The sequence below is a fragment of the Dicentrarchus labrax genome, unplaced genomic scaffold, assembly GCF_905237075.1.
Source record: "Dicentrarchus labrax unplaced genomic scaffold, dlabrax2021, whole genome shotgun sequence".
Lineage (NCBI taxonomy): Eukaryota > Metazoa > Chordata > Actinopteri > Moronidae > Dicentrarchus > Dicentrarchus labrax.
In genome coordinates, this window is record NW_026136701.1 from 24,497,042 (window position 1) to 24,521,620 (window position 24,579).

Genomic DNA, 24,579 nt, shown 5'->3' on the forward strand with positions numbered 1-24,579 from the left:
CTCTGGAGCCAAATAAATAAACACTGATTTGAACGTGTTGTGGAGAACAGGGTTCCCACGCATCCTGGAAAATCTGGAAAACATGGAACTTTAGAGAGCAGGTTTTCCAGTCATGGAAACACCTGGAAGTTGATTTAATATGACAAAATATCCTGGAAATATTCTCGTCTATGCTGTGGCCAAATTTATATTATGGTTGATTCAGAAGAATGAGGGTCTCTTAAGTGGAAAAAGTCCTGGAAAATGTCCTGGAAAAGATTGGGAACTTGTATACCAAATTTAATGTGAAGTAGAACCATTTTCATCCAGATTAAAGCCAAAAAAAATTGATTTCCAAGATTACATTTCCTGCAGCTGGATTACTGGTTGAGTTCTTGTTGAACAGCTCAAAAGCACGCTTAATGTTTTGTGTATAAATAAACAATATTCTCTTGTAATTTTTCATCCATGTAATCCTTGAAATGTTTGCTCAACTTCATCCCCCCCCAACCTACATCCTACTTCATATTCTGTTTATTTTATTCAGCCTTACATTTCATTGGTTCATTAGCTTCCAGGCTCAGGGATTAGTTAAATTGCTCTTTTAATTAACCAAAACATATTTCCTCCTCCCCGTCCGCCTTGTGTCAACAGGCAGCGATCCCCAGCAAGAGAATCCCCAGGAGGGATTGAGGGAGCACCTGAAGAAGACCTTGGAGTTCTGTCTTTCCCGGTGAGTGTACTCTTCATCATTTCACACGCAACATATATATTTTATATATATATATATATATATATATATATATATATTTTTATATATATATATATATATATATATATATTTTTTTTATATATATATAATTTATTTATTTTTGGGACCAGACTATGAGTACTTACAGAAAGCTTTCAGCAAATAGGTTTTTGCTTCAGAACCAAAACACAGAACGGAGAAGCCGGTCATTCACGTCCTCTAAATTATAGACTCAATTGTCTGCAGTCATGTTGCCATCAGTCGTTGTGTATAATTAGTCGTACTTTTCTTTGGATGGTTGATATCACTTCAAACTCTAAAAATATGTAAGTTTTTTTCCTCTACGATATGACACAGGAAGGGAGAAGAACATCAGCAACAGGCTAAATGTGCTAAAAATCTCAGAGTCAGTCTACTTCTCATTGCTCAGCAGCTGTTTCACACTTGGTAATTGGGGGAAATAGCACTTAGATTGAGCCTCAGCAAGAAAAATCTCCACTAAGTGATAATGTAAGAGGTGCAAGAAGAAAGGCTCTTGTGGATGACTCGGTGGAATCCCCCCCTCTGGTAATTCTGCCTCCTGAAATATACTGTCGGTGCTTTCTGTCATCAGTACCACAACAGATCATCCCACTGTGTTAACAAACCTTCATCGGCAACAAATAAGGAAGCAAAGCAGCATTTCTGTTTAAGCTAAAAAAAACTAAGCTTTCCATGTCAGCAACACCCACATGAGACGCAGATTTTGACATATTCTCACCTCACTGCTCACATGTGAACACAATCCACCTACGCAGATACCCAATGCAGTATAAGCTGTGTGTATGTGTGTGTGTGCTTTGGGGTGTCCAACAAGTAAACAAACCCTGTGCTATATCCTTCATGTCACCGGCAGCGCGTTGTTAGTGGTACCGAAGAGTAAAGGCCACATAGGGGCGTCCAAACAAGACTGAGGTGACATTTGCTGGTACATTTACACGCCGTCTTAATGTGCTGCAGCCAATTAGCCCCCCACCAGTGCTTGCATGGTTTGTATGGCTCGTTCAACGGCGAGCTACGGTGCAGGACGAGATGCGTGTTTGTGTTTGTAACAGAAGGAGACATTTTAGCTGGAGAGTTGATGTGGGTTGTTGTTCAGAGTCTGAGGCTCTCTTGTGTTGTCTAGCAGGGCTGCTGTCTGGCTGTGTGACTGTGTCTGCTCCGCCGGTGACAGAGCGCTGACGTTACCGCTTTGTGCCACATTTGGTTGACTGTGTTGAAGTAAGATCACCGTCTACAGAGCGGTGCTCCGTCGAATTCATGCAAAACTAGGAGGCGCCGTCATGTAAACAAAGAGTAAAATTTGAATTTCTTCTGTTTTTTTTCTGTCGAAGAACACAGGACGATGGATTTACAGAGCGGATGTATCTGTGCGTCTCCGCTGGGTCTTTAAATCCAATAATCTGAAGTTTAAACATGATTGTGACAGCTTGTGAAACCTGAATTTTAAATCTTTTAAATGTGTTTTTGGGAACTAAAACTACAAAACGAAACCAACATAGAACCAATACACATTTTCTTTCATATCCTTTTGTACTTACTTGCTAGTATAATATTAATTATCAGCGAGAGAAATGTGGTTAAAATCACAAAAATGAACATCTGTAAATGTATTATCGTACAGTCGGGGTTATGCAGTGAATTTGATACTGATCAAGTCTCTCTCTCTCTCTCTCTCTCTCTCTCTCTCTCTCTCTCTCTCTCTCTCTCTCTCTCTCTCTCTCTCTCTCTCTCTCTGTGTGTGTGGGCGTCAGGCGTGGTCTGAATGAAAGCCTTGTTTTATACTGTTGAATGCCTCTGCGGTGGCGGTAGTGGCAGTTAAGCTTCTGGTTTGAAGGGAATCGAGGCCTCGTAAAGTTTCTTTTTTTTTTACTCCCCTTTATCAACTTGGAACAAGTCATTAAGTCTAAGTTTGAAACCCTTGGAAATTAAGAGACTACTGTTTCCAGTCATGAAAACACCTGGAAACACATTATAATTATCCACGTTGTCCTAAAACATTTAATCAGTATTTTGGTGGTTTTCATGTCAGCTCACATGTGAAGAGCTCTAGACGGTCACATATACCTACAACACAGCCTGTTAATGAACAAATTTACAGTTGTTGCTGTTGATAATTATTAATTTTACGTGCAAGTAACAATTATCAAGGTGAGAAGATGAATTTCCTGTAAAATAAAATAAATTCTACTTGATTTTAACCGTTATTTATGAGCTCTGGCTAAATTAATGTCACGGTTAGAGGAAAACCGCAACTCCTCCTGGAAAAAGAGTAGAAACCCTGACTGTTTACTTTCTTCACCAAAACTACAGTAGAAACAGAAAAATCAAAGTGACAATAACCAGATATGAGGTGGAGTCTGTGTAGAGAAGAACCAGAAGGGCTTCATTAACGCTGGATGAGAAAATATTTGGAGAAAGTGAAACCTGTGAGCGCTTACATTGGATTTCCTCTGAGAGAACCACTCAGCTCACAGTTGCATAAGTTGGGCAGCCAAGTGTGCAACAGCTGTAGACTGAAGTATCTGAGAGGTTCCCTCAAAACAAAGCAGCTTGAAGCTGTAGTTTAATGTGACGCTGCCTCTAAGGTGAGGACAGCGCCCTGTAGGTTGGTAATCAGAGACGTGCGTTCTAACTTAATCTGAGTAAATAAAGGTTAAATTTCACCTCCGAGGGCCACCAGCTGCAATCGGAGCCGCATCCTGGAAGTGTCGCTAACCACCTCTGCCTCCCTCTTTGCCTCTCAGGGAGAATCTGGCCAGTGACATGTACCTCATCTCCCAGATGGACAGCGACCAATATGTGCCAATTGTGACGGTGGCCAACTTGGACCACGTCAAAAAGCTCAGCACCGACGTGGAGCTGATCGTGGACATTTTACGATGTGAGTTTTACTTTATTTGATAAAATAAATAAGTGAGAGTTTAGAGTAAAGCTTTAACGGCGGCTGCTCGCCTGCTTTAGATGTTAAACACGTGGTTTGGGTTTGATTTCCCGAGAGAGTTTGTTAAAGTGCATTCAGCAGAGTCTTACCTGCTTGTGTTTGATTTACACACATTTTAATTTACTACTTTAAATTAATCCTATCTTTTGGCTCGAAGCTACTCTCGTATTTTATGAGCTTGGTGAGGATGAGACGCCGTAAAACAAACTGCGACTTACTTGTGAACTGTGAACGCTTCATTTTCCAGCTCTGCCGTTGGTCCAAGTGGATGAGAAGGGGGAGAAGGTGCGACCCAATCAGAACCGCTGCATCGTGATCCTCAGAGAGGTCCCTGAGAGCACGCCCATAGAGGTCAGTGGACGCACGAGATAGTCCTTTCTTATTGTTTATAGAGATGTTTGCCTGAGTCAACACAGATTAAGTGTCTCACGCCCTAAATACAAGCACAACTTATGTACTTTGGTACCAAACGTGTCTGTTTGACTTCACGGCCTATTTTCGATTGTTGATACATCTTTTATTTACAGACACAACTACATTTTATCGTTCTTTTATTTTATTTATTAGTGAAATAGTGTGATAGATGCACATAATGGAGAGTTATACAGACAATAACATAACAAACAGTTGTAATATGGAACATGTACTGATGAATCCAGGAGTAGTAATGTAGGTTTTATGTGCCTGGAAGTCGACATGTGGAACTTCTTATCCAGCCGTCTGATTGTTGATTGATTATAATGATTAATACTGCGTTTATTGAACAATAAGTGGTGGCCAGCAACAGTACGCGAAGCATTTAAATGTTCTCATCTGGTTATTTCACTTATTTAAATACTGAATTTAAAGGTTATAATATGTAACATTTCCATCTTACAGTGTCTATAAACTCAAGACCTAATGTATATTTTGTTAAGTTGTGTACTTACATTATCCCAAATGTTTCCAACGATGTTCAAACCCAAAGAAAAACTCTAGTTGTTGTAAATTCTCGGTAAAAAATGGGGATTCGTCTCAGAAGGAACTCTGCGAACATGACATGAATACGTAATATCGTACGTGAACAATTTCTACCACATCAGATAGATTTTCATCAGCAATTATCCGACGCTACATCACAACATCATCAAACTCTCGTGTTATTGTTTAGATGTGAGAGACCCCCTATAGAGGCAGGAAGCTGCTGCACAATCTCTGCGATCTGGAGACCATTTATAGTCTGCAGAAGACCGTCTGCATTAAAGAATCAGTTGAATAAACCATGACAGCAAGTTAAACGTCTCACCTGTTGTTCGCTACACCTGATCAGGATTTTAAACGGAGAAACACTCGTGTCCTGATCCACTAATGCGGCCTGCAGCAGAGGCTTTACCCCCACGCTACTCTGTGTGCAGCTTTTAGGAGGTTTAATGAGACTCGGAGGGTTTTTTCTTGCTACAGCAGCTGAAACAGTGGAGCTGTAGAATATTTGCAGGATGTTTATGATATCGGCAACACTGCTTATCTGCCTCAGCACGACGGAACATTTTCCAGTTCAACTGACTCGGAGCTAAAGAGAGTTATCACAGCGGTACACGTTCGGCTCCGCGGCGTGCCAAATTAATCTTTTTACAATAATTAGCGATATTGTACCGTGTTGTTTCAGCGTTATGGAAACACAGTTAATGTTAAATTCAACTGCAGTAATTGAGAATAACATTCGTGCAGCTGCAGATTTTTTTTGTTTTTTATGTGTAGTGGAATCTTTTTAGTCCAACAACCGCTGATGTACCTGAGTTCTGGGAGGAGTCTGAGCTAAAGGAGCTTTATTCAGAACCAATAGTGAGGGGGACACCCGGCTGAAATCTCCTCTTCTTCAGTCTCCGATGTCTGCACCGCTCACTCTTCCTTTTGCCGTTTCTTTCCTCCTCTGCATCTCCTGTGTGTCTCCAGATTTCTGTAGAGATACTCGCTGATCTAGCCTCCACGCCCGCCGGCTTCAGTGCAATCAGCTGATCCCCTGGTGTAAACAAAGCAGCGGTGTCGCGACTGAACGAAAGCAGCACTTTCATTTTCATTTTTAAAGAGGGTGCAGCTTAAATAAAGTAATGGTAAACAAAAAAACTAACAAGTGATATAAAAACAAATGCATGCACACTAGAAGTGGAGGAAATTGTGGATTCGAGTCATTTAAAACTGAGTATCTGTCGATAGAGTCCTGATCCGATACTTGTATTTAAGTACTTCAGTGTTTTTGAAATCGATCCAATTTATATGCTTGACAATTGAAACACATTGCCTGCGTCCAAGCCGTGAGGGAATCTCTGTCTCCCTTTTTTAAGCCTTTACCTGAGGCTTTTGCTTCAGGTAAAAAGGTACCTTTTTGCTTGTTTTTAACTCGAGCTGCCTCCAATATCAGACGATACCGATCAGTTAAAAAATACCTGGATCGTATCCTTAGAGGAAACCTGTTGTTGTTTTTGTTATCAATCAGTATTCAACAACAGTTCCTGCTACGTACTTAAAATCTTCAGCCACATGAAGAATTCAGAGCCAATTAAATTATTTATAACAGGACCCAGACATGATGATTGACCTTATAGCTCTCCTGCAAACAAAGTGGTTCCAGAAGCAGCTCGTTGTTCAACATCAACACGTTCTGGTGTTCATTTTCAGGCTTATTAGTGTTTTTTATTTAGTTATCTTGTTTTTAAAGCGAGTGTGGAAACCACAGTGAGTTTTGGTTTTGTTTGAGGTTTACACATATTGGACCTTTTTAAAACTCTAAAATTATTGGTTATGTGTCATAAAGGTCACTAAATGTTACACTAACTTTAATGTTTTAACACAACAGAAATTAAATCTGCTAAACAAAACGTGAAAATGTGTTTGATGTTCCTGTATGACCCAATAATGATTAATTTTAACTTTTATTTATTGCTGCATAGCTGCTGTTTTCTGGACAGGTCTTTTTCTTTTTTTGTTAACTATTAAAATAACTTTGTTCTACAGGAAGTCGAAGCTCTTTTTAAAGGGGACAACTTACCCAAGTTCATCAACTGTGAATTTGCCTACAACGACAACTGGTTCATCACCTTTGAATCAGAAGCAGATGCACAGCAGGTATTTATTTTATCATCAGTATTTTCTTAGCCATTTACATTTATAATCACCTGGTTATGTAACGTATGTGTCGTCCACTTTCTCTTCATAAAGGCATATCAGTATCTGCGTGAGGAGGTGAAGACCTTCCAAGGGAAGCCAATTAAGGTGGGTTACTTTACATTATATTACGTTACACTGACATTAACCCAGTAATGTAATAACCTCTGGATGCACGTGGCCGTCGTGTTTGTATAAAATACGAAAGAAAGAAAAGGAAAAGTCTAAATTAAACCCACTGAAAAAACTAATTTGTACCATAAACCTTCTGGTTTAAGTGCCGGTCAACACCCGAGACGCAATTCTTCATTCTTCTTTTCACTTAGTGTCCGTTTTAAGTGATAATAGGAACATTTCTCAGCCCGTCTCTGCACTTTAAAAAGCCTTTTTAAATGTTGAATTTTCATTAGTGAAGGAAAAAAAAAGGGCAAAGATCTCTTTTCCTCATGCATAAATAATCAAATGTCAGGAAGAGAAACACGTTGAGAGTCCACAGACCTTCACTTGTTCATTCAGAGGGTTTAAAGTGACGTCAAGTAGTTCCTCTAAATGTATGAAAATCCAACATAAACACCACAGAAGAAAAGTCAGCAGAGCTTCTTCTTCTCATTCAGATATACTGCGTTGTTTTATTGTATTGGTTCTTTTAATTAACACTTAATGAATATACGTTCTGTTATAGAGAGAACTGGCTGATGCACTTAAACGCTGTAATAAATTAACATTGGGCCAATTATTTCTTACGTTCTGGTCTAAATTAATGAACTGGTGTGTTTGCTACTTATTGATTAGGTGATATAACTAGCAGCACAAATACGTATTTAATAACACGGAGTAATTTAAAGAAAGGAAAAATCTGTGGACCAAAGAAAATAAAGATATTTATTAAACTGCTAAAAACTGTTTCTCCAGTGTTTGCATTTTGATTATATTTCAGCCCTTTATCATTGTTTTCTTACACATATTCCACATTTCCAACACTATTTGTACGTGTTTTTATATTTAAATATATGAGATAGTCGTTAAATTCACATGGGAAATAAAACTTAAAGTATAAAATTGTGAATTTTAGACCTTTTTTTTTTAAAATTCGTTTTTAGGGAAGGAAATTTGTATTGATCGTGCCGTAACAACGACAAAATGAAACTAACGTGGAACCAATACTGTATTGTAATTATAAATAAATAATGTGACAGATTTGAGCAAACTTTTAGAGAACTTTTAAACCTCTCTCTCGCTCGCTCTCTCTCTCTCTCTCTCTCTCTCTCTCTCTCTCTCTCTCTCTCCCTCCCTCCCTCCCCCAGGCGAGGATAAAGGCGAAGGCAATCGCTATCAACACTTTCATGCCAAAGAACGGATACCGGCCGGTGGAGGTGAACCCGTACGCGCAGCAGCAGCGCTACACGTCCTACTACATCCCGCCGGTTTACAGCCCCCAGCAGCAGTTCCCCTTATACAGCCTCATCACGCCGCAGGCCTGGTCCACCACACACAGCTTCATCGACCCCACGCTGGTAAGTATCAGGAAGTGGTATTTAATAAGTCAGTGAATTATCTACGTTTAAAAACTCAAATATTAGCAAAAAATATATAATTTTTTTGTTTTAACTCATTAACTCAACTCATGCATTTTTATTAAACAGGTGAACATTAAGGTGTCAAAGCAGCGTTAGGGTCCAATTTACATTTATGTAAAGTTAATACACATATACATTATCTTATTTATAGTTTTAAAATCTGTTAAACTGTTTTCAGAAGCAGCTTTTCTAGTTGTTCGAAGGTTATTTGTGAAGTTTCTTTCTTTGATTTGGTTGATTAAATTAGATCAGATGAGGATCTTGTAAACTCTTATTTTGTGTAGCAACTGTATGTTTAATATAAAACACAATTATCAGACTGAAACTATCAAATAAAATCATCTTTTTAAGTCACTTTTCGTCTTGTTGCTGCTTATATGTGCCGTTTTCACTTCCTGTTAAAGCAGCTGCACAAATCTGTTTTTCTGTTCACCAGGTTGCACCGTTTCACAACAACCAGTTCATCAATGGATTTACCACCTCGCACAGTTTCAAACCAGCGACGTCCCCCCTCACCGTCAGACACTACTCGCCCAGGAACAGGTTAGTATCTGTGGCTCCTCCGCCGCTAATAAAAGGAAGAGTAATAAGATCGCTGTTAATCCACGGGGAGGGAAACAAAGTGTTGTCTTTATAATTATAGTGGTGGTGAAGCTTTCTGATGAGAGGGTGGTGGAGTAGGAGGAGTAGAAGAGCTTTAAAATGTTTTGTTCTCAACTTGAATCACTCGAGCTGTCGGTCCTGAATACGGTTGAATATTTTCAGACCTGTTGTGACTCAAGTGTTTACCGTTTCCCCGCAGGAATCACAGTAAACCTCACTTGAGGCCGACCATCCCGACAGCGGACCGCAGCGCCGGGCTTCTGGACAACCCGAGCCTCTTCCCGAGCTTCCCCAGCGAGAGGCTCAACGGGGTCCGCAGCAGTCCGCCGACGCGACTCCCAACCAGCCAGCCCCGAACCAGGTTACCTTCCACCTCCGCCTTCCCGCGCAGGGACACCGTGGGCACCGGACGAGTCACCGAGCCCTCGACCACAGACTACTCTCTGGGTATCGGCAGAGGAAGGTACGGCACTGCTCGAATGTGGCTCAATGACGGTACCGCGCTGTGTAGTTAATATGTAAATCAGTAAATACAACAAACAGTAGGGTCTTTTTTAAAAGTGTCACTAAAAACAAGCTGAACAAGTTCACAGTGACATTGTTGTGACGTTTACACATATTTAAAAAAACCCGCAGAAGTCTTTCATAAGGTTTAAAAGTAGGTTTCTCCTTCTACGTTACCAGAAACGTGGGCTTTGTTTACTGACCGTGAACCGGCAAGAGCTCCAGAAACCTAAATAATATCGGCATATCGCACATCGGAAGGCCTAATATGAGAGATCCAAACCGAATACAATGTTAACATCACTGTTATTAAATGAGTACTATTGTTATATTATAGAAATAGTAAAGGAACATTAGTGTGCATGTAAACGTAATCGCTGTCAGAGCTTTAGTTTCTAATAAAAGTGATGACAACCAGCTTTATGTTTTAAACTGGGCTGATGATCAATATGTCTGCTTTACTCATTAGAAAACAACATTTAGAGGCAGCTAACGGGTTATTGTGTCTGATCCAACATAATTTATCCTCCAGTAGGAATGTTTAAAAACTATTTAATTATAATATTCAGGATAAATAAAAGTGTAGAAACGCTGTCGGCTGCTTGAGCAACCTACAGTTTATTTTATAGTATAAACGAAGGAGAAAGTAAGTCTTTATATGTGTGGAAGAACCAGGAGATAACTCTATAAAATGGAGCTCTTCAGATCTGTTTGGGGTTTTATTTACATTGTGTACGGTTGAGTCATTGCTTCAGTCAGAACGGATGTTTGTAAATTGAAGTGTTCTCTTTCTTAAAGGAAAAATGTTTCTGCTTCTAGGAAAAAGAGGGACGAAAAGTTTACAGTAAGTAACTTCTTTTGGTGTCTTAGTCTGTTTTTTAATGTTTACATGATTTAATATAAAGTAATAAACAATGACGCTCTCAGCGTAGTCTCAGCGTGTAGACTACGACGGAGTTGTCAATTTTGGAAATTACAAGAATAAAGTTGTAACATTACGAGAAAAATAAATGTCTCTTAATCTGTCCCTGATACTCCGTGGTAGTAGACGCCCTGTCGTCTTGCTCGTAGTTCGTTTGCTGACTCTGTGTGTCTGTTTTCCGCCAACGTGTAGAGAGTGACGCCTCAGTCGCCGCCTCCGCCTCCCAAACCCCCGTCTCCGAGCTTCGAGCTGGGTCTCTCCAGCTTCCCTCCCCTCCCCGGAGCAGCCGGCCAGCTCAAGACCGACGACGTGTTCGACAACCGGCTGGCCAGCAGCGTCGTCGTCGGGACCGCCAAGGAACGGGTGAGGACTGACGCTAAAACGGAGCCCGCTCGCCGTCGTGTCTTCACTTTAAAACATTATATTTACCTTCCTTACCGTGTGTTTTTAAATGACCTTGCTCCTGGAACATCAGTGTTTTTCTATATATGATCCAGACAGATCACTTAAGTTCCTCCACCACTTTTTCTTTTTAAATGTTCCTTATGTGTCTCATAAAAGTGCCGGTGAGAGTTTCCTCCTGTTTTTATGCCTCTAAACTCGCCTTTGGATGCTTGAGTGGCAAAAAGTTAGTTTCTGTTTTAAATTTGGAGCCTTTAAAGTTTCAATAATTGGTTTTTGCATTAGTTTTAATGCTGGTGTTTATTTTACTATTATTTAAGAACCATTAACTAATAGTATCAAAATCTCAGAAGCTGAAATGTTTTGATGAAGATATAATGTGACAAACGGCTTTATAATGAAGTTTTGTAGTTTGATAAAGATCTCAGATGGTTTTAATTATTTCTGCATCACAAATTTACTTTTTCATAAATAAATAAATTCCCACAATAATCCTGAATCATAATCCAATGTAACATTTTATTGTTGTAATTTTTATAAATGGCATCAAGTTAAAGACGGCTAAATTATTTTATTATAAGTAATGATATCAATGTTATTTAAGATCACTGTATTTCTACCTTAAGCTAAGATTAATAATTAGTAAAAAGACATAATTTCTTAAAACAGCAATAAGTGAATTTTAAATAAAGGCACCAGAAACATTCTTATTTTTATCACTTTTTATTAAAACAATTTCCAACACTGGGAGGAGACGACTTTCTCTTAAACTGAGAAGTTATGTAAGTTGTTTTAACTCTTAAAATAAGGTAAAATAAATAATTATTAATTATGCAAACCAATTGTTGTAACTTGATACTGGTTTAATTGAGCTCAATATTAGCTGTAATATCTTGTTAAGATTTAATTTCTTAAAACAAAATTATTTTTCTTTTAAAGACAAAAAATAAGACAAATTTCCCAGAAACGAGTGTTGAGATAATTTTTTTGCCAGTATGGACGTAAAATAAGTCTTTAAATTGCCATCATAATCAATTAAAACTAAAGTAAACTGATCGATGAGACTTTAAATCTCTTCCTTTGCAGAATGTAAGTGCTGACTCCAGTACCGGTGGAGCTCTCTCTCCAGCGGGCCCCAAAGAGCCTCTTCGGTCCTCCGCCTCCCCGATGCCCACAAGCTTCCAGCCCTCGCCGACGACCCCGACGACCCCGGCCTCGGCCCCGCCCCTGACCCCGGCCGCCGGCCCGCCGCACAGTCCCGCCCCCTCCCTCCCAGCAGCGTAAGAAAACCACACTGACAGTGTTGAATCTGAGATGTAACGCAGGGTCTGTAAGTAGACTTTATAATCCACTGTGGTCGGGTAGCAGCTGTGTGGGTTTGTTTTTAAATTCAGAGTTTGATTCACGTTGAGGAGTCGTAGCAACAGAAGAGAGAGGCTGCAGATTACCTGTGCCCACTTATACTGCACTACTACAGTGCACCATGCAGAGCTTTTTACATCTGTGTTAGTATTCAGCAGCAGAAGTTGAGAGTATGGAAGCAGGGACGAGTGCGGGAGGCGCACACAGCGACTCCTGCAGTCCGGTAATTTCAAGATAAATCTAGGTTTATAAGAACTGTGTCGCCAGTCGTGTTTGAAAAAGCATCAGGATAATGTTGTTTACCAGAAAAGCAGCAATTTCATGATCTTGATTGTTTTCTTTCTTCCTGTTCAAAGGAGGTTTTCTCACATTATTACTGACAGACAGACGACCTCTGTGCCGTTATCATGTAATTCACACTCGAGTCAGCCTGGCTGTTACGTTTCACCACCTTTTTTTATTAATTTCTTATTTCAGGGAGGCGAAGGCGACGGAGGTGAAGCCGAAGGAGGTGCAGTTGTCTGTGGAGCGAGTTCCCGGCACTCTGTCCACTGCAAGCAAATCAGTGCAAGTCAACGGTGCTGCCACAGTAAGTATTGATTTTTTTTTTTTTTTAATGCTTACCTCCTCTCAGACATCTCAATCACAGACAGATCGATTTCAGCGGGAACAAAAAGGAGGTAAATTAATCGGGGCTTTAATTCTGCTCCGTCTCATATTGATTCTGATTGCAGGTAAGTTCATTTCTCACACCTCCTCCTCGGAGGGAGGGGGGAAAGATACAGGTAACAGTTTAAAGGAAAGTTTTAAGTCAGTGAACTGGTTGGTCAACAACAAGTACCTGAAGCAAACGGTGCCTTTTAGGTTGGTTTAGGCAGTAATGCTTCACTACGGCTGAAACTCGCTCTCGGCTGTAGCAGTAAAAACCTTCAGCTGATGAAATATGTTGATAGAAAGATGGATTATGTAGGTGTGAGCAGAACCCCCCCCCCCAAAGGGCTTGTAAGAAGAGGCTAGAAATGTGATATAAGATGCAGCAGAGTATCTACAAATGTGGGTTTAAACACATCAGTGCTGCCGGGGGTTTGAACCTCTGAGTCGTTTGTCATCTAAAAAATTTAATTTACTTAATAAAACCATAAAAATACAAACTTTGTATTAATCCGCCGCCTGTAAGTTGGCGGATTAACGAGCGTCTGTCAAGATAAACAGTCGTCCAGCTCACTTGGTGATGTAGAATATATACACAGCGTTTATATTTGGTCGTGTGGGCTCTGATGTCATCGCTCACCCACAAAGAGGCTTCCTGCTGAGCGCTGCACGGAGTGACGGGCCTCCAGGTGCATGCTGGGTAACATTTTATGACTCAGTTGTTGTTGTTGTTGTTTTCCTGCCAGGAGCTGAGGAAGCCCTCCTACGCCGAGATCTGCCAGCGGGTGAAGGACGCCCCGACATTACAGCAACCGCCGACCCCCAAGGAAGCCAAGCCAGCCTGCGCCGCCCCCGCAGGCGAAGAGAGGAAGTGCCCCGACGCCGCCGCCGCCGCCGCCATCCCGCCGGGGGAGGCCAAGCCCAGAGAGACATACCCCACTTCCTCCAAACCCGGCTCGGCCACCCCGGGAAGACCCCCGAGGGACGCCCGGAGGCCGGCCGGGCGGTGGGCCTCCCCGCCCCCACACCCAGGGAAAAACCCCAGCAAAGATCCCCACCACACCCCGCCCAAGTCCCCGCAGTAAAGGGAGCGCTTCCCTGCCCCCCTCCCATGCGTCCTCCCCCCCCCGACTAAACTCCACAGATGCGTTTAAAAAGTATAAAAAAAAAAAAGGAAATATAAGTCAGGGCTACTCAATACTTATATCCCAGAATCACCAGTTCACAAACGAGCATAGAGGACGCCTTCTTTTCTGGATCAGGGCTTGCAGACAAAAAGCACTTTACTGTGCATGTAGAGCACCGTTTCATTCTTTTACTATATTTATTTGCTTCTTCTTTTAATTTTCAGTTTTATTTCTCCTTTTTTTTTTTTTTCTCTCTTTTTGTTTGTTTTTTTTTTTTTGTTTTGCTTTACGTAGTTGTGTCTTCTTTAAAGTTGACAACACTGAAATTTATTCATTCTGTCCAAATGGCCTTGTGGGATAAAGTTAGTCTTGTGTGTGTGCGAAGCAGCGGGGGCATTGTTGTGCCCTCCTCGCCGCCCCCCCCCGCCCCCAGTGGATGATGGGAGAGAGTGCGTACAACAGACTCCACCTTGTGTTGGCTCTCATAGTCAGGGGTTTGTGTGCATGTTGAGTGGCACTGTTGTGCGACTTTATGTAGCTTAATTATGGGTCATAATTAGCAGATGTGTTTATTTTTTAATACATATTTCACATCCATATGCAAAACTTCTTCTAAAAATCTCATCGCAAACAAGACTCGGATCCTTTGGTTTACATCGCCTCAAAGTGAACTTTCTTTTTGCAGATTTATTTACACTAGATTGACTTTGTTTGTTTGTTTGTTTGTTTGTTGTCCAGCTTTGTACGTCGACTGTCGGTGAAGTTACCGCTGGGTTTTTTCTTCCTCTGATCATCTGTAAAGAATCACCTCCCTCTCTGCCGTTGTTTTTTTTTTTTTTACTACTTGCTTACACTGCTAACTCTCTAGCTGCGTTGCCTCTGGCGGGCGGATGTGAGATGTGAGTGCTGTTTTAAGCGTCAGACGGGATATCTGCAACCGAAAAAGGCAAATTAGGCAACGATGGCACGTGTTGTTGGCCAAAATGTTTGTGGAAAAGTGGGTTTTTTTTGTTGCTCGCAGTGTGTGTGTTTCTTTTGGGAACTCTTGGGAAGCTTTCTCAGCTGCAACGCAAAAACAAAAACAAAACTGTGGAATAAAACTTATCAGCAGGCAACGCGATGTCAAAGGAAAAGGCAGATTTAAAAAAGAATAATGAGATTATGGCGACGTCAGCTCCTCGTCTGAAGCGGGGAGGTCGGGGGAAACGCTGGTGGAAGGAAATGAACACTAGCTTCCATTCAGATCTGCTGTGACCTGTAACTAACTGCCATAAGAGGAGGAGGAGGAGGAGGAGGAGGAGGCGGTGGAGGAGGAGGAGGCGGTGGCAGCACTCGTTCTGAATATCTGCTGAGACGACAATGACTCTTTCAAAAACGCACCGATAAAGAGTTCAGCGTGGCGCTTTTTGGTACAGAGATGTTTCTCGTTCAATCGGGGGGCGGCGTGTTTATTTTTTTTTTTTTTTTTCTAGTTATTTTTCTTCTAGATATGGTGCTAGACGTCAAAATCCTGGAGTCGCAGTTATCGCAGCTCATCTCGACGCCTAAAAACAAAAAAGAAAAACTAGACTTACATCTCCAGAACTTTGTTTGCACTGTTTGTGTTTTCTCGGACTCGGAGGGCAAATGTTTGATTATCCTACCTGAAGCGGAAACAAAGAAAATAAAAGGGAATTTATCTTTTTTTTTTTTTTTTTAAAGTCAAGGGAAGAGGTTCCCCCCCCCCCCCACGCCATCCTCCGTAGACGCAACCCGCTGAAGCTTTTCTGCCTTGTTGGATGCCTGTTGAACACACTGTAGTGAAGGACGGACGTTCAGGCAGCGTCACATGACTTTACAGAGTCGTCCAGCTCGTTTATATATATTTTTGTTACGGATGCTGATTGTTGTTTTGTTGTTTTGCTGAGGGAGTTTTGTGCTGTTAGCAGGCGAATGCAGTGGTTTGTTGTTGAGTATTTTTGGTTCTGTATCAGTGAGGAGTTTCATTGAAAGAGTGTTTGATGAATAAGGAAAGTGAGACGGTTGAGTAGAAAGATTTTACTAAAAAAAAAAAAACTAATCCGATGAAGGTTTTTTTTTTTTTTGTAGTTTGCCACGTTGGGAGTGTGAAAGAGATTTTGTTGGGAGTCTCGTCGAAGGCTCACGTGAACGTCATTGAACCAAAAACGTCAGACGAGCAGGTTGAGTTTCCTCGGCTTTACCACATTTATTGTTTGTCCCTCGTCAGTTTCCTCCTAGTTTTAAATTTGCACTTGCGCGCGCACACACACTTAAATATTAAATAAAATAAAGATTGACCAAAGCACACTTGGCCTGCTTCACTCCTGTGTCGTTCGGGGATAAATTACCTGAGAGGAGTTTAAATTTAAAGCACAGAGTTGAAGGAAAAAACATCCTTTTTAAACTCACCTCGAGCCGACTGATGGAGGACGCTATAGCAATAGCAACCACACAGATACAGGCTTTAACGAGGGGGAGGGGGATTTAATCAACCAGCGCCGAGAGCTTGTGACTCGATTCCTTTCGAGTGAAGCAGCAAAACGATGGAGACGCTGGGGAGGAAACTCTGTGAGCTTTGTGTTGGGTTGGTCCGTCTACTGTAGCAGCCACTTCTGGCAGATAACCAACCAACTCTTGGGTTGTTTTACGGTTTCCTCAAGATGTAATCGGCCCGGGGAGATAGTAAGAACGATTGGCACTCGAGGTTAGAAACGATAAAACTGTAATTATAAAGTGAAGTTTTGAGTTTCCCTTCCTGCTCGTCAGTCGTGTGCTTCGGTTAATCTTTTTAAAAAGTTGTCGCATAAATAAAAAAAAACGATCCCACTGTACTATACACAATATCTGTTCGGGGGAGGGAGCGACATGGGACCTCGCATGTCTCGCCGAAGTCTTCCTGCAACAAGAATTATTCTGGGTAATCCCACTAAGAGGAAAAACAGGAGCCCGTCTGAAGAAGGGAAACGTTTTAAAAGCCTGTACTCCTGCTCATAGCTGCTTTTGATTTGGACGCTAAATCTTTTGAGTTTGTTTATTTTTTGTTTTATTTTGAAGGACTGAGATGCACTTGGATGGGTCGATTTTTTTTTTTTTTTTTTTTTAATTTTATTTTCTTTCTCATTGGTGGAAATTGGTTTAAAAAAAAAAAAGAGAGAGAAAAATGAACCATATCCACTTATTTATAAACCAATGCTGTTTATTCCATGAGAAATATCGTTAAAGTTTTGTTTTGTTTTTTAGGGAGAAGAAAAATAAAATAGAGATGCGTCGACGTCTCTAAAAGCAAAATGTTGGAAAAAAAACAACAAAAAAAAACCACAAAAAAAAAATGTCCATCCAGTGTTTGAGAAACTTGAATTTTATTTAAACTTGAAAAATGACTTTGCCTTAACTTTTATACAAGACAAGCATAGAGTTTATTTCTTTTCAGAAAAAAAAAAATCCCCCCCTCCGACCCCCCAACAATGTAAACGAAACGTGACACGTGGAAAATATTTAGCTGAACCGAAACGTCACGAGTCTTTACGGAGAAAGTTCAAATCGAGCAGCAATGTTTTTCTTCCTTTTTTTTTTTTTTGTGTTTTTGTAAAAAAAAAAATGTACGAAAAGAATAATTTGTTCTCTTTTTGTTTAAATAGTTTCAGGTTGTTTCTTTTTTTTTTTGTTTTCGGGGAAAAATATAAACCATGTAAATGCAAAACTAGTCAATACTGTATTAAAATTTGTGCACTTTGAAGTGTGTGCTTTTGCTTGTACAGTTGTAAATACTCAGAAAAATATAAGAGGTACCTTAAAATGATTATAGAAAAAAAAAAACTATATTGATCTTGTTGAACTATTAATGTCGCTATTTGGGCTGGATGTAGGATATAAGAGGAAGAAACAAAAAAAAAAAGATTATTTTTTTCTTTAATTTGTTTTTATTTTTTAAAGTTTTTTTTGGGTTGTGCAGAGTTTGAATCCTGCTCCACGCTGCCGCTGGACAGGTCGTCTGATTGTACATTTTGTTTATTTGTTGTCTTTTCATTCCATATTATGGTCGGTCACATCTGGGTGGACCCTCTTCTTCCTCCTCTTCCTCCTCCTCCTCTTCCTCCCTCTCTTCCCTCCCCACACTGTGCACTAATTGGTACCGACGAGCATCTTCTTAACGAACCTTACAAAGCTGCGTGTCCACCGACATCCTCTTTTTAAAGCTCTGGCTGCGTTTTTGTTGCTTTTTTTACAAATTTTGATTTGACTGTTTATTGAGTTTGTTTGTTTGTTTGTTTGTTTGTTTGTTTAGAAGCACGCGGATCAAGAAGTTTGAATGCTGAAGCTGTAAAATCACTACATGTCGGAGTTTTTTTAGTCGTCACTGTGCAAACAAACAGCAAAGGATCTTTTTCTATCTTTAAAATACTACTGTTATAATACCGAGATTAATTAATAGATGTAAGTTTAAAAAGTAATTTAAAAAAAAGGCGTTAAAGTATTTAATGTTTTCCAACAGGATGTGTAATAGTTTCAGAGCTGGGGGGGGGTTAGCCTCGTGTAGACCATGACACTAATACTCAACATCGATGTTATACCGTGATTGATTCTGACATTATGCAACTCAACAGTATATAATCAAACTGCATTGTGTCCACATGAGGTGGGCAGCATGACTAGACAATATCTTAATAAACAATATTAATAATAGGACAGTAGAGAGCTGAAGTTCTGCCGTTTTTAGTTTTATTTTTTTAACCTTTAAAAACACGTTAATGTGTTTTCTAATCGAGGTTTTTTTCTGTTATCGGTTTCTCTGAAAAGGCTGAATTTGTTTTGTTTTTTTTACTTAAAATTACAGCTTGTTGTTGTGTAAGTGTGTTTAAGGAGGTCGCCGTGTTTCTACGGTAGCCCAGAAGGGACAAAGCAAACGCTGACTCGGTCGGAAGTCGTAATCCAAAGATTAAAAATTGCTAATTCTGGTTAGCACACACCAGCTAAAGCTCCCCAATATCGGCGTTTCGGTATCGATACTTTTATAAATACGTAAACACATTTTCTTCAAAACTTTTTTTTTTTTTGGTCATTTAACCCGACGTGTGTTTAAGGTTCGATACCATCCCGAGCTGCGAGCGTCCGATAGTGTATCTGTAGCTAAGACTCATGGGAGATGTAGTTGTTTATCTTTTGTTCAAATTGGACGTTGAAATTATCCCGACTTGGGTCTTAAATGATGATTTACGGTCTAATCTGAGCAGGTCGTCGGGGGGCGGATTGTCCCTGGTGTCACTTCTTTTTGCTCCGAAGATAAATTTGGGAAACGGTTTCTCTTACGGACAGAAAACTACAGGAAGTTTGAGCTTTTTCAGACGAACCGATAAAAGAAATTCCAAAATACAACAACTGGCAGCACTTCTCTCTCTCTCTCTCTCTCTCTCTCTCTCTCTCTCTCTCTCTCTCTCTCTCTCTCTCTCTCTCTCTCTCTCTCTCTCTCTCTCTCTCTCGTCACGTATCGGCGCGCTGACGTCGGTACCGTTCGCTCCTCTAGCCGGCTTTAAAAAAAAAAACAAAAAAACAATGTTTAAAAAAAAACGATGAAAAAAAACAAACACAAAAAAGAGCGATGCCTGATGGACACGTCCCAGTTTTGTCTTCTGTCTTCAGCGAGGCGATCTGATGTGTGCTTGTACAGCGAGCGACACTCGAGGCGGTCTCATTTCTTTAAGACGCAGAATAAATGTTGTTGTTGTCGTCGGTCGAGCTGAAAGTCTCTCGACCGACCGACCGACCGACCGACCTCGAGTGTCGCTGCAGGTACCAGACGAGACATCCAAAATAAAACGGTTCGCTCAGTGTTTTTCCTTCTGACTCTGTTTGTTCTTCAGCTTTCATCACTTCCTCTTCCTGAGAAATAAAATGTACAAATAATTTCATTTTTTTTCTGTTTGTTGTTGTTTTTGTTTTGGGGGGGGGGTGCAGAAGCAAAGGGGCTCAACTGGAATCACAGTTTGTTTGTTTGTTGTTGTTTTTTTACATGTGTTTCTGGCACATAACGTACATTAACATACGCAGATTAAAATGTTTAAAAAAATAATAAATAAACCATTTGATCACATGTGGGACTGCAAACCAATAACTGTGCCATTATACGACTTGTTTTTGTTTTTGTTTTTGTTTTGACTGGGCAGTTTAAACCTGTACATAGCTGAGCGCTTCATCTCGGGCTTTTTATGTGTGTTTATTCTTTGTATTTTATTTTTGAGATGTTGTTACTGAAAGTCCATCAAAAGAAGAAGAAGAAAAAAAAAGACTTCTCACATCTGGAGAAATCTACAAAGTGACACCACTGACTTGTTAGGAGAAGTTTTTTCGTGCGTTGCAACTTGGCGGTCGAATCCCTCGCCGCCAACCAACCCCGCCGCCCGAGGTCGAGGCATGTTTGACCTCAAAACTTTTTTTGAGACGCGGTAAAACACAGACGCTGATTACAAACTGGGGGGGCGATCCCTGAACTGTGAATGTGTGCATGTGTGGAATAAATAAATGTACCAACCGACCCCGCCGCCACCGCCGGGGGGGGAAATCCAGACCGATGCAAAAGGTTGTGACTCCTTCCTGAAAGACCTCAGACTGGATGAGGTTTGTTTTTGTTTTGAAGGGATCTCTTTGTTTTTGTTTTTTGTTTTTTTGGGCGGGAAAGACGGCCCCAAGTTCTGCACGCCTCTCCTGTACCGCCGGCATTAAACGCTCGCGTCGCGGCGTTTTCCTTTTCTCTCATGGACTTCGTACACGGAGCGTCACACCTCATATCAGCCTGTCGGGTCGCCTCAGCTCTCGGTCTCCTTCCTTCCTGTTCGCCCCCCGTCGTTTGACAGTGCCATTGTTGTTTTTGTTTTTGTTTTTTTTTTTCTCCTCGAGGGTTGCATCTTGTCATAAAAACAAACTTCTTTCCTTTTTAAAGATATAATAACGAATGCACACCAACTGACTGGAACAAGATCTCTTTATCAACTCACTGTGGTTTAACTCATTAACACTCTCACCGTGCTACGCTAACCGCTGTGGACAATCGATGACTCCATCGCGTTTTGGGGTTTGGACAGATTATAATTATTATTATTTTTGCCTAACGACACCTTTAACAGATGTGGAAAGGAGGTTGCGTTTCAAGAGGGCTTTCTTTTTATTGTTTTTGGGGGGTTTTTTGTTATTATTTGGGTCTATTCTTCCATCGAGACTGGAATCAAGCGTACATGTCAGCTATAGATAATTTAAGTTACTCTGTGTCATGATGTAAAACTGTCTAATTTGGAGAAAAAAAATGTAGCTTACTGAAAAATAAAGATTTAGGCACTGTTGAGGAGCCGCTGTCTGTTGGTGTTGTTATTTTTTGGGGCTTTTTCTGAACAAAATGCAACTTTAACTTGAACTATTTTGACCTAGAAACTGCAATAACTAATAAATAAAGTAGTTTCATACATTGAGTTTAATAATAACTGAAACTTAAAAAAAAAAAAAAAAACACTGATTCTCAAACTGCTAGGTAAAGTAATCTTTAAAATAAGTTTCCCGTAACGTTTTGGTTTCAATATCAGCCTGAATGTGACGTTAATAACTTTCCCACTCAGGATTCAACATCAGTAGATAATAAATAATCTCATTATTGAGAATAAACCTGCCTCCTGTGTGAACATGTGTACAATTTTTAGAGGAATTATCTCGCCCTGGAGGTATTACGGCGCCACCCGAAGAAAGCGGGAAGAACCTCGCCAACCCCCGACCTCGAAATCCAAGCTGGCTGATCTGGGCGTCAATTAAAGATGTAATATTCTGTTTGTTAACATTAAATCAGTCGTACACACGTTACGTTACTAAAGTTTCTTTTTTTAGTATCTATTCTTTTAAATCGCTTCTTAAAAACAAATTTTTTTATAGGCTTTTATGTGATTTCTATTTATTTTTTAACTGGCTTTTCTTCTGCTGTTATTGTATTTTGCTTTTCTTGATTTAAATATTTAATTACATTTTGTGTATAACGGTGATTATTGTGCTTTGTCAAACTGTTTTTAAAAGATTCTCTATAAATAATAATTATTATTTAGATTGAAGTTTAATCGGAGGGGAACACAAAGTTTTAAAAAGTAAATGTGTAAATATAAATAAATATTCAAACACTCATCTCTTAATTTATTTCTATTTTAAATGTGAAATCCAGACTTCATTATGTGTTTTTACTCCACAGGTCGACAACATTGTTCTATTTTTAATATAAATTGGCTAAAAGTGCCAATTATGGAATAAATTATGTCTTATAAAAATGGGAAACGACCACAGCTTAATGTTCATATTCACTAAATAAAGTCTGATTCTTTAAACGACGAGCCGTTGAAGGCTTTAGGACATTTGGGTGTTTTTCCTTTTAAGGCTGAAGGTTTTTTAATCCTTTGATTTGAAGTCTTAACCTGGAAGTTTCCTCTGAAACTGAAGATTAAGGAAATGCAGATCTCCAAAGAAATTGTACTTTTAATATCAAAGTCTTTTTTTTTTTTCAGGAGCCTGAAGGAGACCACAGGACTTTTATTTCAAAATAAAACACCCACATTTTGAAGCAGGATATTAGACGTTGATTAAAGTTACCATAGAAAGAAATATAGTTTGTTGTAGAGCTACTTAGTAAAAAAAACACTACAAACCAACATTTTATTGTAATAATTATAATTTCTTCAGATTAAGACCACTTTGTAGATCACAGATTAAAATTTAATACATGTTAGACTAAACAGAATAAAGTCAATAATGTTAGTAATGTTAATAAAGTTTAATCAATCATCATATGTCTCTGCTTGATGCAAAACATTTTATCATTGATGTTATTTTCTATTGTTTTAAACTTTTCATATAAAGTAAGCCAAAGTGAGCCATTTTAAAAAAATTATTTTAATTTAATTGTATATCTGGATAGTTAGAATAGCCTTTAAAGATATATAATAACTCCAATCAATAATAAATCAATATTTCCGTATACTTCCTCCTTTTTGAATATGCGAGACTTAACTTATTGATAAGGATTTATTAATTGACAGTGTGTATAATGTTGTTGTTCATTTTATTTTAATGTTATTTTGTCTTGTTTTTAATATTTCTTTCTTCTTTTACTTGTTCGAAATAAATATAAACAATGAAACCGTTATTTTACGTCTGCGCATGCTCAGTTTCGAACGCGACAGCTCAGCCAATCGTGTGCGAGCAACAGCACAGTGACATTTGCATCGAGCGCATATAAAGAGGGAGTTCACTCGCTGTGAGTTTATCCGTTTGAGGAAGTCTGACTGAGAGAGAACATGCCTGAACCCGCCAAGGCCCCGAAGAAAGGCTCAAAGAAAGCCGTGTCTAAGGTCACCAAGAGCGGCAAGAAGAGAAGGAGGAGCAGGAAGGAGAGCTACGCCATCTACGTGTACAAGGTCCTGAAGCAGGTCCACCCCGACACCGGGATCTCCTCCAAGGCCATGGGCATCATGAACTCGTTCGTGAGCGACATCTTCGAGCGCATCGCCGGTGAGTCCTCCCGTCTGGCTCACTACAACAAGCGCTCCACCATCACCTCCAGGGAGATCCAGACCGCCGTCCGCCTGCTGCTGCCCGGGGAGCTGGCCAAGCACGCCGTGTCCGAGGGCACCAAGGCCGTGACCAAGTACACCAGCTCCAAGTAAAAACCCTCCGCTGTTAACAGCAACACAACGGCTCTTTTAAGAGCCACACACCGCTTCAACTCAAGAGCTCAAAGTCCTGGAAGATTAATGTTTACACAAAGCTGTGGAGCTGGTTTCATTTATATTAATGTGATAATTATATAATGAAAATATTTTAATCTATTAAACAGTTAATCATTAATTCTCTGTGCGGTAAAATAGTCCCATCGTTTTTATTCTGGGTGATTTATGTTATAAAAGATTGTAGTAATACAAACACTTATAAAGGATCGATTTCATTTAACTGCCTATAATTATAGATTAATGCTATCAATGGGTATTGATCTGAAATTGAAGGTACAGTATTTATTTTCACCACAAGGTGGCGACAGTCACTGTTCTATATTATATTTATCTTTATACTGAAGGTTATTAACTATATTATCAGTTTCTCCAGGATTTTTTTATTATATTAAATATCTGATTACACACATACTGTAAAAATAGTTGCTATATTTATATTAAACTAATAAAATCAATAGCAACTTTGAACATTGCTGATTAAAGTGATAACTATTGCTTTTAGTGATTAAAACTGACAGTTAAAAATTCTTGTACTCTTAAATGTTTGATTTGTTTGAAAACTGTCAATATATATCTGTCAATTAAACAAATCCATGTAAATATATAGAATACAAATTTTGTTACTGTTAAAATTTCACATAATAGAAATGTATTGATAATATTAAACTGGAATTTAAGTTTAATTAATTAATCAGTTGATATCCACAAAAGAAATTATAGATTTGCAAATTAATTTTAAATTTTTTAATGTTGGGAAAAATGACTTTCTTTATAAATTAGCATGGAAATTCAGACTGTTTATGTAATTTCATTGAGTTATCAATTGTTTTT

The 24,579-nt window shown here is 39.6% G+C and overlaps 3 protein-coding genes across 14 annotated transcripts in view; all 3 read left to right on the forward strand.

The window, feature by feature from the left end:
- The window catches only part of larp4b (La ribonucleoprotein 4B), a 41,384-nt gene extending 20,046 nt beyond the window's left edge, over nucleotides 1-21,338 (forward strand). For 2 of the 3 annotated variants that reach the window (XM_051382806.1, XM_051382894.1), the window contains exons 5-17: nucleotides 634-712; nucleotides 3,517-3,653; nucleotides 3,961-4,064; nucleotides 6,705-6,815; nucleotides 6,909-6,962; nucleotides 8,159-8,368; nucleotides 8,868-8,974; nucleotides 9,234-9,497; nucleotides 10,337-10,382; nucleotides 10,653-10,823; nucleotides 11,949-12,142; nucleotides 12,702-12,813; nucleotides 13,622-21,338. In XM_051382806.1, coding sequence (XP_051238766.1) covers nucleotides 634-712; nucleotides 3,517-3,653; nucleotides 3,961-4,064; nucleotides 6,705-6,815; nucleotides 6,909-6,962; nucleotides 8,159-8,368; nucleotides 8,868-8,974; nucleotides 9,234-9,497; nucleotides 10,337-10,382; nucleotides 10,653-10,823; nucleotides 11,949-12,142; nucleotides 12,702-12,813; nucleotides 13,622-13,960 — 1,928 coding nt within the window. In that variant the 3' untranslated portion in view covers nucleotides 13,961-21,338. The remainder of the gene's footprint in view (nucleotides 1-633; nucleotides 713-3,516; nucleotides 3,654-3,960; nucleotides 4,065-6,704; nucleotides 6,816-6,908; nucleotides 6,963-8,158; nucleotides 8,369-8,867; nucleotides 8,975-9,233; nucleotides 9,498-10,336; nucleotides 10,383-10,652; nucleotides 10,824-11,948; nucleotides 12,143-12,701; nucleotides 12,814-13,621) is intronic. The other variant, XM_051382966.1, reaches the window with a different exon arrangement.
- The window catches only part of LOC127354955 (E3 ubiquitin/ISG15 ligase TRIM25-like), a 207,835-nt gene that overhangs the window by 121,385 nt on the left and 61,871 nt on the right, over nucleotides 1-24,579 (forward strand). The window lies entirely within an intron of this gene.
- LOC127358488 (histone H2B-like) lies at nucleotides 23,266-24,274 on the forward strand. Its single transcript, XM_051391653.1, has one exon. The coding sequence runs from the start codon at nucleotides 23,317-23,319 to the stop codon at nucleotides 23,683-23,685; it is 369 nt and encodes a 122-aa protein (XP_051247613.1). The 5' UTR covers nucleotides 23,266-23,316; the 3' UTR covers nucleotides 23,686-24,274.

Excerpts from the sequence above, each read along its gene's own strand:
- LOC127358488 (XM_051391653.1), top strand. The coding sequence starts at position 23,317 with ATGCCTGAACCCGCCAAGGCCCCGAAGAAAGGCTCAAAGAAAGCCGTG.